Below are 18,158 nucleotides of genomic sequence, written 5' to 3' on the forward strand. Positions count from 1 at the left end.
ATTCATGGTGTAAAGCCCACGAAGCACAAGGATACAACAGGAAACACAAACCTGGAACTTTTGGACCTAAAGGCTTTCACTGAACACTTCTCAGGTATTCTCACATCCCTCATGCAAAAATATCTTTTTTTTTTTTTAAAGACTGTCAATTCAGCCGGCTGAGCATGAGCCAGCAGTGCCCGGGTGGCCAAGGAGGCCACCAGCCCCCGGGCTTGTGTCAGCACTGGTGTGGCCAGCAGGAGCCGGGCAGGGATGGGGCCCCTGTGCTCGGCCCTGGGGAGGCCCCACCTCGAATGCTGGGCTCAGGTTTGGGCCCCTCGGGACAAGAAGGCCCTGGAGGGGCTGGAGCGTGTCCAGAGAAGGGCAGCGGGGCTGGGGCAGGGTCTGGAGCACAAGTGTGCTGGGGGGCGGCTGAGGGGGCTGGGGGGGTTTAGCCTGGAGAAGGGGGGGCTGAGGGGAGCCCTTCTCGCTCTCTGCAGCTGCCTGAGAGGGGCTGGAGTGAGGGGGGGTCGGTCTCTGCTCCCAAGTCACCAGTGACAGGTGAGAGGGAACGGCCTCAGGCTGCGTCAGGGGAGGTTTGGGTTGGAGATGAGGGAAAATGCCTTCCCTGCCAGAGCGGTCAGGCCCTGGCACAGGCTGCCCAGAGAGGGGGGGGAGTCACCGTCCCTGGGGGTATTTAAAAGACATGCAGATGTGGCACCTGGGGACATGGTTTAGTGGTGGGCTTGGCAGTGCTGAGTTAACGGCTGGACTTGATCTTAAAGATCTTTTCCAACCTAAATGATTCTATGATTCTAATGTTCACCTGAATAGTAATGTAGTAATGGTATTTCTAGAATCTTAGTTTTAAAAATAGCATATAAAGGATTAGGTAATGGTGTCAAAAAGAAAAAATCCCCACAATATTACTGCATGCAACTTCTGGAATTTGTAAATGACTTATCCAGTTAGGCAGCAGATTTTGCAGGCTAAAACTTCTGGTAACTTGTGCAACTGCAACATCACAGCATATTGATTAAAATAGTGAAGATGCAATCAGTTAGCAATGGAAAGTTACATGTTGCATATTTTCAATCAAGTTGAGCTGATTTACACTTATAAATAAGTATGGGCAGTCAAAGGTATTCTACACAGGAATTCTGCTTTCGTAATAACTTCTAGTCCTCTTTTGCTAGAAGAAAGGACACATTCCACCTCTCACTAAGCAATCTTTTTATTTTCTGCCTCAGCTTCCCCTCTGTTTTGTTCATAAGGAATTTCTGCAGACATTCAATACAGTTCAGAGTCTGAGAGTAGGTGTATGGCATATTATTACAAAACACCCAACCAGCTGTGTAGAGATAATGATTTATAAAAATATCATCTTTTACAATAGGCATTACTAGTGATCAGCTCAACCCCTTCCCTCAAGAAGAATCATGTATAAGGCGGATAAGACACAGTGGTACCCAGCAGCAAGTGACACAACAGTATTTGTTAGAAAGGTATATTTGCTCACCATCAGGCATTAATGCTTTGTAAGCTCTACAGCAAACTTTCACTTTAGAACTACTAGGGAAGGCAAGCTAAGGGTTGAAAGGCGGAGACAAAACTTGTCCTTGATGAAGCAAAGTAACAAGACCAGTAGAAGAACAGAGGAAAGACAGTGGGAGCAGAACTCCGGAAGATACTTACTCTCACTGGACATGGGAAGGTTTGAACCAAGGCTTGAAGATTCAGGTTTCTGATCGCTGACTTCCGCGGTGCTCACATGACTGCCAGGACAAATAAAGGCTAATCATTAGCATTATGAACTCTTAAATTAGCATCCTTGGGCATCGTAACCCCTGTGTTCAACCCTCCTAACTGAGGCGAACTGTCTCTTAACAGCAACTAGCTCTGCACCCTTTGGTATTTCACACAGAGATCCCAAGAGGGACTAGACATTAAACTAATTAGACATTAAACTTTCATCACCTCCACCACATTTACTCACCAACTGGTCTCTCAAGATAAGGCTGTAGGGTCACTGACAGCTTGGCAGACCTAGCAGCTTGGTGCTGCTGCCAGCAAGTACAAACTTCTTTCCTGCCGCCTGGGCACGGCCTCCTGCTCCCTTGCATCAGCTCAGGCACCCATCAGGCTCTCCATCAGAGTTTAATTTGCTCATCCAGCACAAAACCATTCAGTCTGCTGGGATTCTGAATAGACTCAGCTCACGGAGGGATCCAGCAAAGCACCATGCTTGGTGCACACTTGAGCTACAAGCAGAACTCCCCCTTCAGCAGCAATAAGCAGTTATATTGGCTCTTCACGTTGTAAAACTGCAGCGTGAGATTATCAGTATAGCACACAGGTGCCTCAAAGCTTCAGGAAAAGCTGTGTTGCAGAACCAGCAATAATAAAACTAAGGCCAACAAGGCAATCATAAAAGAAAATGCCGTTTCATTACAAAATTATCTGTACTACCTACTCTACATATAAACAACACAACTGAAACAGTGCGTGGCAAAGTACAGAAGCAACACCCAGTTCAAGGATGCTTCAGCACAAGTCTTGAGGGACAAACCCAGCAGTGAGGCAACCTCGCGCGGACACAGAACTCTGTGGCAGCAGGGCCACAACACACCACTCACGGTGGCATTTACTCGGCTCCTGCAGGCTCGGGGAAGAAGCCAAGGAGTGTGTGCCATCAACCAGCAGTGCCCTGGCAGCTCCATCTGCCCCTGGACTGCTCCTTCTGTCCGTGACAGAGCTCCTTCCTCCAGGACAGGCTGGAGACCATCCCCTGGGGCAGGAGGTGCAGCTTTCCCGGGACAGGGAATGGGGGATTTGGCTAGTGCTGCTCCGCGCTGGGGCGGCCTCACCTCGAGCCGCCGGTGCAGCGTTGGGCGCCGCAGGACATTGAGGGTATAAAGCTACTGGAGAGTGCCTGGAGGAGGGCCATGAAGTTGGGGAAGGGTTTAGAGGGGAAACGGTACGAGGAGCGGCTGGAGTCCCTTGGTCTGTTCAGCTGGAGCAGAGGGGGCCGAGGGCAGCCTCATGGCGCTCTGCAGCCCCCTCCCGAGGGGAGGAGGAGGGGCAGGGCTGGTCTCTGCTCTCTGGTGCCCAACGCCAGGCCCCGAGGGGATGGCAGGGAGACGTGCCAGGGGAGGGTTAGGCTGGGCATTAGGGAAAGGTCCTTCCCCCAGAGGGTGGTGGAGCCCTGGCACAGGCTCCCCAGGGAGGCATCACGGCACCAGCCTGGCGATGTTCCAGAAGCCCTTGGACACGGTCCTCAGAGACACGGTGTGAATTTGGGGTGTCCTGTGCAGGGACAGGGGTTGGGCTCGATGGTCCTTGTGGGTCCCTTCCAGCTCAGGGCATTCTGTGATTCTGTGATTAGTGAGTACCACAGGTTTGGTTATAAGGCAAGTGAGTTTCCTTTCTTTGGCTGGTGAGACAGAGTGAAACTTAACCAAAATGCATAACCTGGCTTCTTTCCCCTGAAAACCTTTATAAAGAAAATCCTTGGAAATCTTTCTCAATGCTATTACTTGAACAGACTTCCATAATAAAGTATGGGTTTTGCAGGAAAATAACATATTTCTATGCAGAGTCGGGGTATTTCTCTAGTATTAGTTTTGGTGGAAAAAAAAATGCTGTGATTCTTCAGCACAGAGAGTCAATCTGCAGCTGTTAAACATACGCAGTTTGCAAGCAGGCTGAGAGCTGCTCATCGTGATAGCTTCCTGTGGAAAATATGATAGATAAAGCAACATTTCTGACCATACTATACTAGCCCATGTTTCTGCGCTCTTTGTCACTGCTGCTTCTCAACACACACACCTGTGGCTCTTGGGACGCATCCATCTCAAGTGCTCTTATTCTCCATCATTTAAAACTTTTCAATTCTCACCGACTCAGAGGAAAATTCCCACTTGGACCATGCTGCCTTGCACCCTGCAAGCGTCCCACAGACCAGCCTGACCAGTGGAGCACGCTGTATTCATGAAAGCATTAAGACTCTTACGATGCTTAATGCTCCCAAGACAGACGGCCCTCACTGGGTACAGCTCTGCTCTTCTCCACTTCCACAATCCAGCTAAGGCAAATACAGCCAGAATATTGACACAGGTGGAAAAGCATGTTGCTGAGGAGAGACGGGTCTAATAAATTATTTTAAACTATTCCAACGGTCAAACTTAAAATCATATATAGTTTTATCAAAATAGAGCCAGAATATTTAAACAGAATATTTAAGCAGGTTGGAAATGCAATTTTACCCCTCCTCCCCATTCTATTTTTAAATACTGTATAAGGACATTTACACTCAAATCTACTGGTGTCAGTGAAAGCCATGATTGCACTGAAGCAGGGTGATGCGCTGAAGGAGAATCGACCTGGCATGTTCACACCTGCCTGTGCTGCCCTCAGCTCCTCTGCAGCCAACAGAGAAGAAAAATCCTCCTAGGACACAGTTCATCTCACCTCATACCGGCTAGAAAGGGAGCTTGCAGTGATCAGCTCGAATTTCTAAATTTTAGACGTATAATGAATTTCACGCACTGCCTGCTCGCTGTTTCCCTTTGACGTGTTCCCTTCAATTTTTTTTAAAAAGTACGTACTAATGTCCCTATTGAGGGCTTCACACCCACTCCCGCACAAATGGTGCATGCAGTGTTTCCTTCTCACTCACACAGGGATGCCAGAGGCTCCAAAAAGAAGTCTTTTTTTCACAGTATTTGCTACCACTCACAGGAAGGGAATTAACCCAATACAGCTACTCCCATGCAATAACATCGATTCATTCCCAAGTACGATGTCCACCAGGAAGCATTTCCTGAGGCTAAACAATACAACAGCTTTAAAGAGAAGAGGCTATCAATTTGAGAAGATTTAATTTCTCAAAACAGTTATCCACAGAGTTTTGCTGAGAAACGTAGCACAGGTATTATTAAAATACTCTCAGTCTCACCAGAGTAAAGGCATCTTATGTGCCGTATGTGACAGTCCAGATTCTGTGAAAAACAGGGTGCTTGATGATGCAATTAAGACTCTTTGCTGCCACTTTTAGATAAGCTTAATACCAAATGGCCGGTTAATTTTTTAAATCAGGCACTTAATCTCAAATTATATCAATTTATATTTATATATATAACCAAACATATCAATATCAAAAGTGACTTATATTTGCCCTACCTCTGTGAAAACTAAAACGATATGCAGGCCTCTAAAAATGGAAGCTTATAACGATAAACCAACATTACTAACTCTTCCACACTAAAATAAAATTCAAAATTACGTACCTCAAGCTTTGTTCTCTGGATTCCTGCATCTTGGCTTTTTTCACCTGCAAAGACAGAAACGTTCAGAGACAACGAACAAGAGCTGTCCTTGACAGAACCCGTGCACGCAGACCTCCGTTAGCAGCTCACCGCTAGTTACTACAGAGTTCGCATTACTGTTTAAATACAGAAAGCCTTGCGCTGAACCCAGAGCTAACCTGTGTAACCATAGGTTCTTCGCCTCAAAACAAGCTTTCTCCTAATTAGAGAACAAGCGCTAAAGCTGAACGCGTTAGCAAAACACCCATGTTATTTAAAGAAGTCACAGCTGATGGGATATAGAGCTACAAACGTCTGATAAGGACAATATTATGGAAATTGAATAGAACAGCCATAAGATTTAAGGAAATCTTATTCTGCATAGGTTCAGCACAACTGCCATAAACTTGGGTCCTTCACTCCCCCCCCCCCCCATATTAAAATATTATATAAGATAGGAGCTTGAATATTTTTTCTGTAATAAATTAGAAGTTCAGATTTTCATTTCTGAGTAAAAACAATACAGCATTTATTCCGGTTTTGTAGCTGGCCAGCTGGATCCAATTCCTGTGTAGGGCATTACACAACAGAAAGCACCGCCTTGAACACAAACTCGGTTTTCTGCACACAGGCTCCAAATGCTACTTCGAAATCCTCGGCAGGATGACAGGGTTAGTTCCCACAGCCCGCAGTCCTTTGAGCGAGATGTTCCTGTGATACACTGGCTTTTCTTTCCCCCACCTTCTCCCTCATAGCACAAAGTTTTACAGCCTTCCACAATTCTGGAACACATTTAAATGCCAAGCTTGCTGCTTCGGTAGCCAGCTGCACTCGCAGCTCACCCCGGGCCCCGCAGGGCGCTCAGCGGACAGCACTGTTTAGCACGTTTTCTGTGAAGGGGGTCTGGGGAGGCACGTGCTGGGCGTCAGGCTGCAGGGAGCCCTGTCCCCCAGCTCGGGTACAGCAGTCAAAGAGAGACTGCTCCCCATACGAAAGCCGCTAGCGTAAATGCCTCACACCGTGTTATTCAAGTTTGGCTCTCTTGGGTGAGTATAAATAAAACACCAGAAAAGTGCAATCTGAGCATGAGAGGTCAAAATGTGCTCACAATTAAAAAAAAAAAATAAAATTAATACAGCACAGGTGAATTTCTGTTGGGCAGGGGGAGATGGGAGGCAGAGGCACAACAAGGATAAAGGCTCAAGGCAGCAGCAAGGGGAAAGGAGTAAGCAAACAGTAAGGATGGGAAGGAGAAAGCTGAAAGGACAATCTTCTCTCCCTGATGAAGTTACCAGTATTTTAGAGCTCAGTCTGCTTTCACCTCTGCACTAGCCTTGCCAGCAGCTAACGCATAAAAAGGGCAAAGGCAATGACAAAAGACTGCGGCAGTACAAGGGCTTGGACGTGACACAGCCTCAAGTCTTCTGGCATTTGTCATTCAACCCGAGCAAAGAGCATTGACATTAACTCCTCCAGTCCCTCTCCTGCCTGGCCAAGAACACACTCTACTTCTGGTCCCCATTTCCATGACGTCCGGGCGTAAAGGAGCAGCATCCGTCTTCCCCTCCTAAAGACCATGTTAACTGCAACACTAAGGGAAAGCAGACTAGTGTTCCCCCCGCCCCCTCAGGCACCAGAGCATGCCTGCCACCCCCCGACAATGCCCCTCAGCTCCTTTTGGCGTCCCTCTGTCCCGCAGCAGGTGCTCCAGCTCTTCCCTGGGACCCTGCCACCCACTCCTGAGCAGGGACCTCAGCCACCAACCCTGCACCAGCGCGTGTCTCAGGGTGCACGCAAGGTGCCAGGCTGCCCACGGGGCTCTTAAGGAAAGGAGAGAGAATAAAAAAATGAATCACATCAGAAGAAGTAGCAGCAAACTGCTTCAGACCGAAATTACATTGAGGATAAAAATAAAAATTAACTTAGAGTTGGCAGGTTGAATTTCAGATTTCACAGGAGGAATGCTGCTGTTTCCAGTCAGATACTGGGGAAGATCTGGCTTCTTCAATTCAGTAGGTTTTGGTGTTTTTTTTTAAAAAAAAACCCAAACAACAACAAAAAACCCCAACACCAAACTCCAAAACCCCCCCAAAAAAGCAAGGTTTTGAAGAACAGGTCGGTTTTATTGATGTTCTCCTCACAACCAGAACAGAAGAGCTGTTCCTAAAATGCCTCCCGATAGTCAGGACTTGAGCTCAAACCTCTGCTCTGCTGACTGGTCCCCGGGCTGGATGAGTACCTACAACGCAAGGTGCCTCGTCCTCCTCTGATGGGAGACCTTCTCCCTCTGCCAGAAACATGCCCTTGGTGTTGTGCAGAGAACAATATTTTAAATGAGTTTTCCTTTAAGTCAATAGTTAATTTCATTTTTTAAAAATCACTGAATATCTGGAGAGGGTTTCGTACTCTCTTTCAATGGCTCTGGAACATGGGCTGTGAGTATGCAGCGCATCAGGCCAAACAGCAATTCTGAATTTCAGCCTATCGTGCCCCAGCCTCGGCCGGCTAGCTGTGGCTGCTCCCCATCTCTGCAGGTTTTTAAAAGTAATTCTCCCTAACTTCTTAATGCTGCACAATAACATTTCCAAAACCTTGAAACTTCAGTGGGATGCAGACCCCACGTCCTGGTTTCAGCCGGGATAGAGTTGATTTTCCTCCTAGTAGCTGGTACACAGCTGTGTTTTGGATTTAGTAGGAAAGTAATGTTGATAACACATTGATGTTTTAGTTGTTGCTTAGTGTTTGCACCAGTCAAAGACCTTTCAGCTTCTCACGCCCTGCAGCTGGGACGGGAACAGCACCTAGTAACGATAACTTCAGGAAGATGTTTGGGGCAGAAGGAGCGAGAGCTGCCACGACGCGCTGTGCTCCCAGCTGAGCCCTGCACGGTCACACTCCAGCCCCAAATCCCACGTGGGGCACCCATCTGTCCTCCCCTGCACAAGCCTCAGAGAGGGCTGCTGAAACCTCTTCAAACACCTCCTTTCAACACACACTCCCCTCGGGAAACCTCTGGAGACGTGCTGAGGAGGGTTTTTGTCCCCTCTCAAGTGACAGGATTACAGGTTGAAGACTTTCCATGCAGGAGAAGTTCATTCACTCTTTTTAAAAATGAGAAATAAAAAAAAGGAAGAAAAGAAATTAAAACAAGGGAAAAGATGGGGTCCACCTCAGTGATTCAAGTTTCAGCTTTATCAACTTCAGGCATTACCTCACTAACCTGTTCTGCTGCACTACAATGAACAACAAGTCTCATGAGCTACATCTTTGCTCCTACCTCCATCTTTTTATTTCACTCTTTTTGGCTTTCACTCAATTTCGGGCTTATGTTGATTTAAAAATAAAAAAAGTAAAAAAAAAAAAAAGTGACACATTCTGGCTGATCCCTGCTCCCAAAACACAAATTTCTATAAGTGAACATCCAAATCATTCTTGGTGCTGGAAAACTCTGTTTCTGCCCCACATCTACCAGCGTTGGAGTTCAGTTGCGTTTACAGATTCAGAATCAAAGCAGAAACAAAGTTCTCCTCCTGACGTCAAGATAAGAGCTGCTCTGCGACCGAATCCAACTCTCAGACTAATACAGCCTACCTCCCGAGGCCAAGCAGAACCCAGCAATGCCCCCGCTCACAGCCAGCCCCAAGCCAGGCAAGTGCTGCCAAAGCCACTGCAGGCCGCGGCGACACCGCTGCAAAGGGAGGGCCGCACACAGGCCAGGAGCGCGGAGTTTTATTGCACTCTTTGCCGATTTCAGTTATGAAAAATTGTCAGCCCAAGAACACGCCATCGTTTTTTCTCTGCACTTTTGGCAGCGCTGGCGCTTTCCGGAGGTGTTTCCAACACCGTGCTCTCCTTGCCTGTGCCTCGCCGCGGCTGTCGGGTATGAAAGTTGTTCCAGACAGAGAGCAACCCAGCAGATGCCCACAATGAGTGCAGCACAAGTTCACCGCCCCTTATAAAAAGGATTTTTGTCATTTTCTAGCATGAAGGATTAAATAAAGTATTATAAAACTCAACTCCATGCATCCACAATGCATTCAACTCGTGAGCGATTACTATACGACATTACTTCTAAAAACTAACCCAGATTAATAATTTACTCTAAATTAATAATTTTTTTTGTCATGGGAAGGTCAGGAGGTCACTTCCGATCATTCCCCCCCAAACTTCCCTTTGCTCTTACTTCCCATGGCTGTTTCTGCTTTCTAGCGCTGCAGCGTGCACAGAAACTTTTTGATTCTAATTCAGACTTGAAAAGGGAAAAAGCATTCAAAAAACAGGGACAAAAGGCCCGCGTGTTTCACCTCCCAGGCAACAGTATGCGACATGGAAGTCAAAGCCTGGTGACTTCTCCGCAGGCTCCTTTCCGGATTCACGTGTCAGCAGTTTGCCATAAACATTATTTTCTGACATGACATAATAATCTTGTTCCCATGATTAAGAAAAGCAGAATCAGTCGGGGAAGAAGACAAATTTGTACAGTATCAGTGTTGGGCTACCAGGCTGACAGGGTTTGGCAAAGCTGACTTCTTTTTTAATTAGGAAAATTCACTTGTTTCACTTGTTTCACTACAAAAAACCAAGAATATTGTTCTTAGCACTTCCTCCTGCAATAACATGCTACGCTACTCACAGTACCACCTCACTTACAAGCTGCGATCAATAGAGTCTCATATTCCATCTCAGAACGACTGACTGGCATCAGATACTTGAAATAAATCACCAAGAAAACCTTCAGCTGAAAATTACAACAGACTCTGCTTAGAGAAAATGCTTTCATGTACCGAAAATTAGCTGTGCCCTGTCTCTCATGCCTTGAAGAATAAAATTTTAGAAAGGCAGTTTTCATTATATAAGGATGTAATTAGAGATACCTCCTTTTTTAATACAGGCATTTAAATAATTTTTAAATCCTACAAATCTCTGGAGTTCAAACGATATGATTTGCTGATTAGTTTCACATTCTGTGCGTATTGGCTCAGGCACATAGTCGTCATGTTGTGCCAAGCGATATTTTGAATAGTTGTAAATTTACTTTCCATGTCATCCAATTTTGTTCCTAAGTCATAGATTTGCATAAATGACATTACAACATATTTTCTAACTAGTTAACTGCAGAATATAAAATTCTCATATTAAAAAAGGCATCGAAATCTTTTTGATGAGAACATACCAAATTGCCCTCAGCACACGACTCTTTCTGTGTGCATTTGAAAAGGTCTCCAAAATTAAAACAAGCTTCACTCTCAAGGTAACTTGGCAATTTCTTGTTGAGTTTGCATCAGGTTTAATTCAGGAATACAACATTAATACAAACTTTTTTGCTTAACTCCTACGCTATTATGTTTTAGATATACAAATTTAATTTCATATCATACTATATTAATAATCGCTCTACCCAAAACTTCTGTGACCTGATACTATCAGTTATGGATAATCCAGACAGTATTGCAAATAGGCAAGATGTCTGGACAGCAATTTTTAACTTAAGACAAGTTTCCCTACTTGAACGCACTGTTAAATTAAGAATTTGAAAAACTGCCTTCCACCTGTGGAGATGATGGATCGTGGGAGCTTTTCAAGATCTCACGCACAAGAAGAATTAAAGACTACACACACTGTAAATAACCAGCATGCTGATCCTGTCATTAAACTAGTGAGCTTTAGTTTCTCTAGAACGGGCTTGAAGTAGTCTGGTTTTCTGAGCATAACAAGTTAATTATTTTACATAGAAACTTTCTAGAGTTTAAGCACACGTTACTACTATTGCCTGTATGATTGCAGCACACAACAATTTTACTAACAGCAAAGTGATTTTTCACCTCTAGACAAATACACCTATTGTAAGTCTTCATTTCCATTGACATTATTAATTAACTACACTGAATTTCCAAGATCACCGATTTGGTTTTTATGTTCATTTTTAGCCTTTTTTAATGTACTTACTGGTTGTTCAGGCAAGTCTTGTGGCTCTTCCATGGGTATTACTATTTTAATGCTTAAATGATTCAGATCGTGTGTTCCTCGGCAAGTCTTCAAAGCCTGTCAAAAAAAGGTGTTCATAGCTTTATGTACTTTTGCAGGGTCTTATCATTTAGGCTATCAGAGAACATTAATTGTTAAATATTCCACCCACAAGCTTTCTAAACTCGTGTTGCCATCTCCCAATTAAAAGACGAAATTCGTATATGGGAAGATTTCATAAACAAGGGATTTAGCTTTAAGCTTCAAGATACAGACTTTTTTATGCACGTGGCACTTTTCCACATCATTTACTTGTACCATACTGACTGCAGGAGCTAATGTATCAATCAGACATGTGCACCATGATTTTAAAGACACTTTAAATGATCAAGTCTGGTCTACTAGGTCAGTAAACAGCGTGATTCAATCTAACCTGTTTTAATTTAGAACATTTATATAACGAACAAAAAAAAAAATCAGGACAAGACTGTACACCTAAATGTATTTACATCCAGTACTGTTTATTGCCAGACTCACAAGGCAAGCTTATTATTTCAGTCACACCTTTCAAAAAGACAAGCTTGATGAAAATTTATAAAATAATTTTTATTTTGGAAGCTAGGTAACCCAGTAGCATTTCGCATAGAGTTCTTATATGCTACACCAAAGAGCGGCCATCCCCTGAGGTGTAAAAACCATGAAAAGGACATGTTGCAGATTACTTTCACAACCTGATTCATTTTTGCAGTTTGCTGGGCAAAAGATAAAGGCATGTGTCCTCCACGGCTTCCCTCTCTGCCTGGCCCATCGTCACGAACAGTGCGACCCCTGCGCTCGGCTGCTCTTCTTTCACCCTCCTGTTTCAGAGCCAGTTTATTAAGAACAAACCCTAACCTCTTCAGACAAGCACCATCTCAGCTGCACCAAAAGCGAGCAGGTGCCTGCTCTCCCATCCCAGCAGAGCTGTCTCACACACACGTGCATTACCGCACACAGCACAGCCTCAGTGGATTACAGAAATTAGAAGAAATCCTGAAAAAAACTTAGTGGTTTGGAAGAAATTCAATACAGCGTCGTTCTGTGCTGAGGTACAACCTATCCCTGCCCCCACGGCCATGAAAGTTTTGCTGTAAATCTCAGTAGAAATGCAAAAGGCCACGTACCCGGCTCTGCTGTCTCTATGCTTTTCTGTTTTCCCATCGTGTCTGGAGCATTCAGGTGCCTCCACAACACGAGCTTGTCCCCATGCCAAGTGACTAAACAAGTTAATAGAAACAACTTTCCAGCATCCCAAAACCAACTGCTATTCCCCCCTCCCAGCCCGTCAGACCTAGTTAAACTCCTAGCACGTGCAGCCAGCCTGCGGTGGAGCACCACGTGCCGACCATGGGGATGCTTTGCAGCCTGGAATAACTTCATATTAACCATGAAAACACAAAGGATTTCTTCTCCCTTATTTGAGGGCAGATGAAGGTCTTACATGCCAGGGTGTTATCACATATGGCAGGGTAAAATTTCATTGAGGGTTTGCGTATTTTCCAAGGCTGTCTCCCCTAATCAAAGCTACTTACCTTTATTGCCTTAACTGTAAATCAACTGATTTACAGTAAGTCTCTTCAATAACTCAGGTTCTTTTGAAATTACCCTCTTCACACCACACACAAGGAAACGTACAATACAATGTACTACTGTCACTGTTCCAATTTTTCCTTCATCAGTTTTAATCGGTTTTATTTTCAGTATAAATGCTTGTTTCCTTTTTACTTTTTGTAGGGATAACAGATAAAAATTAAGACTTAAGAGAAACTGTGGCATTCAGAGATTATAGGAGTGTAGACTACAACGGCCAACAGCAAGAATATTTGAAACTGATACCAACGGGTCCCGTCCTGTCCCTTGTCCTTCATTTTTGTTACCCAACACTGTTTCATTGTGTAATTTTAGAAAAGTCCCAAACTAAACTCTTCAGTACGGAAAAAGATTTCACATCGCTCTCTGATCCATACAGCAGTAACCTCCCATTCCATGCTCTGTTTAAAAGCTGTGAGTTCTTTAATTTTGTTTTTGAGAAGGGTATAAATAATCAGAGAGGCAAAAAGATCCCCAGAGTCATGTCAGAATATGTTAGTTGCTCTTGTGAACAAAACCCCCCCTCCCAAATGAGCAGGGCATCTTGTAGCACCCGCACGGAAATGAATGACCCAAAGCAGGTGAGCAGTAACCACATGCCTAGAAGGCAAGTGAAAACTTGACCTCTGGTGGCTTCACACTTTCTTCTAGAGAAAACTCCATACCTCCAGAAATAGCAGCTTGGGCAGAAGGCATCTCGCAAAGGCTTAGTGCTTGTAGCTGTTGTTGCTACCCAGGAGCAGGCAGAAGCAGCAGCACGTGCTTCAGGGTGAAAGGGAGGTACTTACCCAGCCCACCCAACTAGCCGGGGGTGGTGGGGCTTCTCTCCAGCAAAGGCCTCCTACACCACAAAAAGTTCAGGCTGGGGCTGAAGGAAGAGTTCCTGCCCCTCCTTACCCCCAGCAAGCCACTGCTGCTCACTTGGCACCCCTTCCCTCGTGGACCCCAAAGTGCTGCTGTGGCTGAACAGCAGCCTGCATCTGGGAGCCGACCTTCTTCTAAGGAAAAAGGGAAAAGAAAAAAGGCACCCGAACACAACCTGTCTACTGAGCTGTTTTCGTGGGATCAGCTCCGGTCTCATGCAGCCCAGTGCTGATGGGGAACAGGCAGAGCACGCTGCCCTGCCCGCAGGATGCCCCTTTTCAGCAACAGCCACAGTGAATGAATCCATAATTTTACCATCATATTTACTTTTCGCTTAGGCAAAACAGAGGGCCTAAAGTCTCAGTGATATACGTATGCCTGCGCAGCCTTTTAACCCATATCACCCACCGAACCACCAAGCTCTCCTGCAGAGCCGCGACCCGACGGCTCATGGCTGGGCACAGAAAGCACCTGGGCAACAAGCGAGGCCGGAGGCTCCCCACACCGCCACCTCCATGGGCGCAGGAGCTGCCTGCCTCTGCCCTGCTGCAGCGAGAGGCTGAGCAAAGCCGCTGACAGCTTCAGCACCGAAGCCCTGCGGAGGAGGATCTGGGGAGCAGCTGCTGCGGCCACGTTCGCCTCCCTCCCAGCACCCTCCACCACAGTCATCCCGCCGCTGCCCACCAGCCGGCTCCAGCCCCCAGGCAGGTGCACCGGCACCCCTGCCCTCCGGCCAGCCCCGGGCACTTCCAGGTGCTGTAAGCCGCCCCTTGCCCGGGAGGAGGGGACGCACCCCTGCACCACCCAAGGCTGGGGTTTGCAAAAAACCAACCCCAGCGCCTTGCACCTGCTCAGCTTGAGCACCTCAGCGTATTATCTTATCTAGCAAGCAGCTCGCCATGACCAAAGCTGATTTTAAAAAACTGAATGTAAACACCTCTGATTTTTTTGGTGGCACCTCAAATCTCAAAATTAGGTTTTTAACTTAAAACGCAAAGCGACTGCACTTCAGATAAAGTTACCACACTTTCAATTATGGAACATTTTAAAACTCTAAGTGCCCGCACCAGAAGAGATATCAAGGCAGACGTCAGATATCTGCAGCTCCAGAGAGTCCTGATCGCTGCGCTCGCACCCACGGTGGGGGTGCCAACGCAGCTGCTGGGCAGGGCAACGGTGGCCGCCGCCAGCCCCGCTCCCCGCCCCACGCGAAGCCACGACCTCCCGAAGGGGCCCGACGCCTGCTAACCTCAGCAGAGAAGAAATCGGTGCTTAACAGCTTCGGGGCAGCTGGGCTTTGGTCACTTTTTCCATCTATATATCTGCTTATATTGATGTGTGCATGAGGGAGGTCTGAAAAGGAGATTCTGGTAGGGAGAATACTTCTGTGGGGCACTGGGCTTGTGAGCGAGAAAAACCTGTACAAAACGTAACTGAGTGTGCAACAAGCCCTCAAATGGGTTGCAGCAACAAAAGAAACATTCAGAAAAAAAATGAGTCAAGTGTTAGGCCTCTGAAAACCAGCGAAATACCATACTTTCTTCCATTTACGGTGAGGTTTTCGTTATTTATCTGATGAAAAACATTTTGTAATATCTGAATTAAACAACACTATTTAATCTAGACTTGCTTCAGATAGCCATCCTGGTTTAATTCCAGCTTGCGCATAACACCGAGGATAGGTGTTTGCGTGACGTTTTATTTTGCTTGCTCAGGTTGTGGAGACACATCATCTCAACCTCAAAAGAGCAGGCATCAAAGCAGAGGAATGGTCTGCAGAATCGTGCAGATCAGCTGCCGGCCTTCTGTTCTGCACAAGATCGCTACGCCAGTAATTCCCCATTAAAAGCCCTGGCAAGCTAGGTACAGTGGCCCTAAACTCCGTTTTAACAAACCTAAAATGTGAAGTCTCGCTGGCTCAGACTCTCTCGAACTAGATACTATGGATATAATTTCTAAAAGCTACCCGCTATTAGCATCAGGCTAGACTGCTATACTTTCATTCTGTTCTTTTCAATCCCATCTGCCTTGGCTTAGCAATACAAAATTTCGGCTGAGGAACAGAACAGCTCCTCTCAAGCTGCAAATAATTGAAGTCAAAGATACCGTGATAAAACCAACAAGCGGTAATTATCCTGATTAGAAAAAAGCTCTTTGGATATGGTTTTATATTACTTTAGAACAGCCACTATTTCCCTAAGAACAAAGCATTAGTTAGGGTAATGAAATTATATCTATTAAACAGAAAGTTAAAATAAAATGTTCTGTATGCACAATAATGAAATCCAGGCAGTTATTTCCACTCCGTATTTACTCAAGGGCCAGCACCTTACCATGATCAGCAATGCATTAAGCTGCTGCAGAAGAGTCTAAGCTTCCCATATTTTCCAGTGGAGCGTTTCACGGCGATCTGTCCCATGGTGCTCACTACACAAATGCGGGCTCGGGGAGTGCAACCACAGCAACCTAAGCCCTCACCCGACCAGCGCAGTGTTTTTCCTTGCAATATGCTTTTACTTCGTGCCACTCACCGTGTGACAAACTGCTGCTTTTGGAGAGGAGCAGAATTTGGCACAGTGGGATGTGGTGGATTCCCTCCCTCCCCCCCTTTTTTTAAATTTAATCAAAAACACCCAAATAAGTAAATACAAAAAGTTAAGAGAGAAGAGACACATACTGACGCCACTATGCACTGCACAGCTACCAAGTGCTTTTTATTCTGAAGGTTTATGACTTAAGTTTTAATCTTCAGGCATAATACGCTATCAATCATCCCCCAGACCGGCAGCAACCCACGTGCCTCCACATCAGGGTGTGCGTGGGTGTATAGATACAACCTCCTTGTTTCACAGGAAAGTTTCTGTACAACTTGATTCTTCCCATATCTCAGCATTCCAACTACGATAATACTTCATCAGCCAAGCTGCTGAAATATTTCCAACTTGGTATTCAGCATAGCCAAACTAGCATTCTGCCTACACCGAGCAAGCAAACCCAGCCCGCTGCCCACTCCTACGGGACCTCTCACGAGGATCTGGCAAAAACAGGCATTCTCGAAAGTTTTGAAAAATCTTCCATTTAGTTTTTAAACAGCCTGATTAAAGATCAGAGGAGATGGCAGCATCAGCCTGGGTCCTGGTTTGGTCTAATAGAACAGCCCAATAGGAGCTGTGAGGAATCAAACAATTTTGTGCTCTAAGCTTCATTTTTTCCTTCTTTCAGGCAAAAACAAGGTAATGAAAATTCTTCATGAAGTTGTGCCACCACAATAATGCAAACAAAATGAAGGAGTGAGCAGAGACCTGGGTGTGTAAAATGTTCTGTCTGGTGAGTCTGAATACAAACTCAAGAAACTTTACAGATTCTTTAAAGAAAGGGGAGTTGCAGTCCTCAGTAGGCTAATGCAGCTCCAGCGGCGTGCGAAGAAAGGCAGGGGCGAGCAGGAGGGGGCCATCTAGCTGTCCTCCTCCACTAAGGAATGAAATACTTAATACAAATTAATGGCTTTCACAAGCAGACCTGCAAGCAACACAATGAATGATCTCCTTCCCTTGGTGCTCACGGTGAATTTGTAATCTGAATTGGTAAGTATCGCATTAAGGCAGTCGCCCGATGACAGCCAAGCAGATGAAATAGGTGCATTACTCCGGAGTTTGAAAAAACAAATCAGGTAAAGAGGGAAAAGGGTTTCTAACTTGAAATTGTGACACCCCCACATCCTACTTTAACAGTATCAGCAACCAACTCCTCTGACAACAGCTTTGCTCCCCAAAAAAATTCTTTAAAATTCCCTCTAAATCCTTCTTTGAGACACTACATCTCAAGCTTTGTTTTGTTAAATCCACCCCTTCTCTAAGTACAGTTCTCTACTATTTTCCTTTTTCAGCAGCAGAGAGCAGCAGTTTAAAAAAACAAAGTGGAATGGAGTTAATGAATGAAAGCTGTGTTACACACCAGCCTGCTGATTTCGTATCTTCAACAGCTCCAGGAAATCTCATGGCAGAGAGATTTATACTCCGCTATTCTTCGCTTTTCCTCACCCTCCACGCACACACCCACACACAACACACACGGGTATTTGCAAGTACTGTGAAGAATACCAAAGCACAAACCTTTGCTGCGAGATCTGCGGGGCTGTTTACTGCTCCCTCTCCATGCCCTCTCTCCTCCTCTTTATTAACTGGGGAAGACTCAGAATCAAACACTGTAAAAGTTACAGGGAAGGCAGATCGCATGCCCTATTTTCGAAGGTACGAGCAGCCGTGACAAGCCTATGAACAGTCCTGTAGGACTGAAAAATCATGGTTTGATTAAAATTTCATAATCTTAAAATGGAAAAAAAAAAAGCACCATATTTACAAAGTGAGAGAGTTAGTGAAATTAAATGTGGTAATACAGATACAGTTTTACCCTAAG

The 18,158-nt window shown here is 45.5% G+C and overlaps 1 protein-coding gene across 3 annotated transcripts in view; it reads right to left on the reverse strand.

Moving 5' to 3' along the window:
• The window catches only part of EYA3 (EYA transcriptional coactivator and phosphatase 3), a 57,712-nt gene that overhangs the window by 28,043 nt on the left and 11,511 nt on the right, over positions 1–18,158 (reverse strand). For 2 of the 3 annotated variants that reach the window (XM_064471394.1, XM_064471392.1), the window contains exons 1-4: positions 16,076–16,094; positions 11,232–11,327; positions 5,268–5,311; positions 1,675–1,754 (exon numbers count right to left, since the gene is read on the reverse strand). In XM_064471394.1, the coding sequence (XP_064327464.1) occupies positions 1,675–1,754; positions 5,268–5,311; positions 11,232–11,327; positions 16,076–16,078 (223 nt within the window). In that variant the 5' untranslated portion in view covers positions 16,079–16,094. Of the gene's footprint in view, positions 1–1,674; positions 1,755–5,267; positions 5,312–11,231; positions 11,328–16,075; positions 16,095–18,158 lie in introns of those variants that run through there. The other variant, XM_064471393.1, reaches the window with a different exon arrangement.

The sequence above is a fragment of the Phalacrocorax carbo genome, chromosome 22 (genome assembly GCF_963921805.1).
Source record: "Phalacrocorax carbo chromosome 22, bPhaCar2.1, whole genome shotgun sequence".
In the NCBI taxonomy this organism is placed as follows: domain Eukaryota; kingdom Metazoa; phylum Chordata; class Aves; order Suliformes; family Phalacrocoracidae; genus Phalacrocorax; species Phalacrocorax carbo.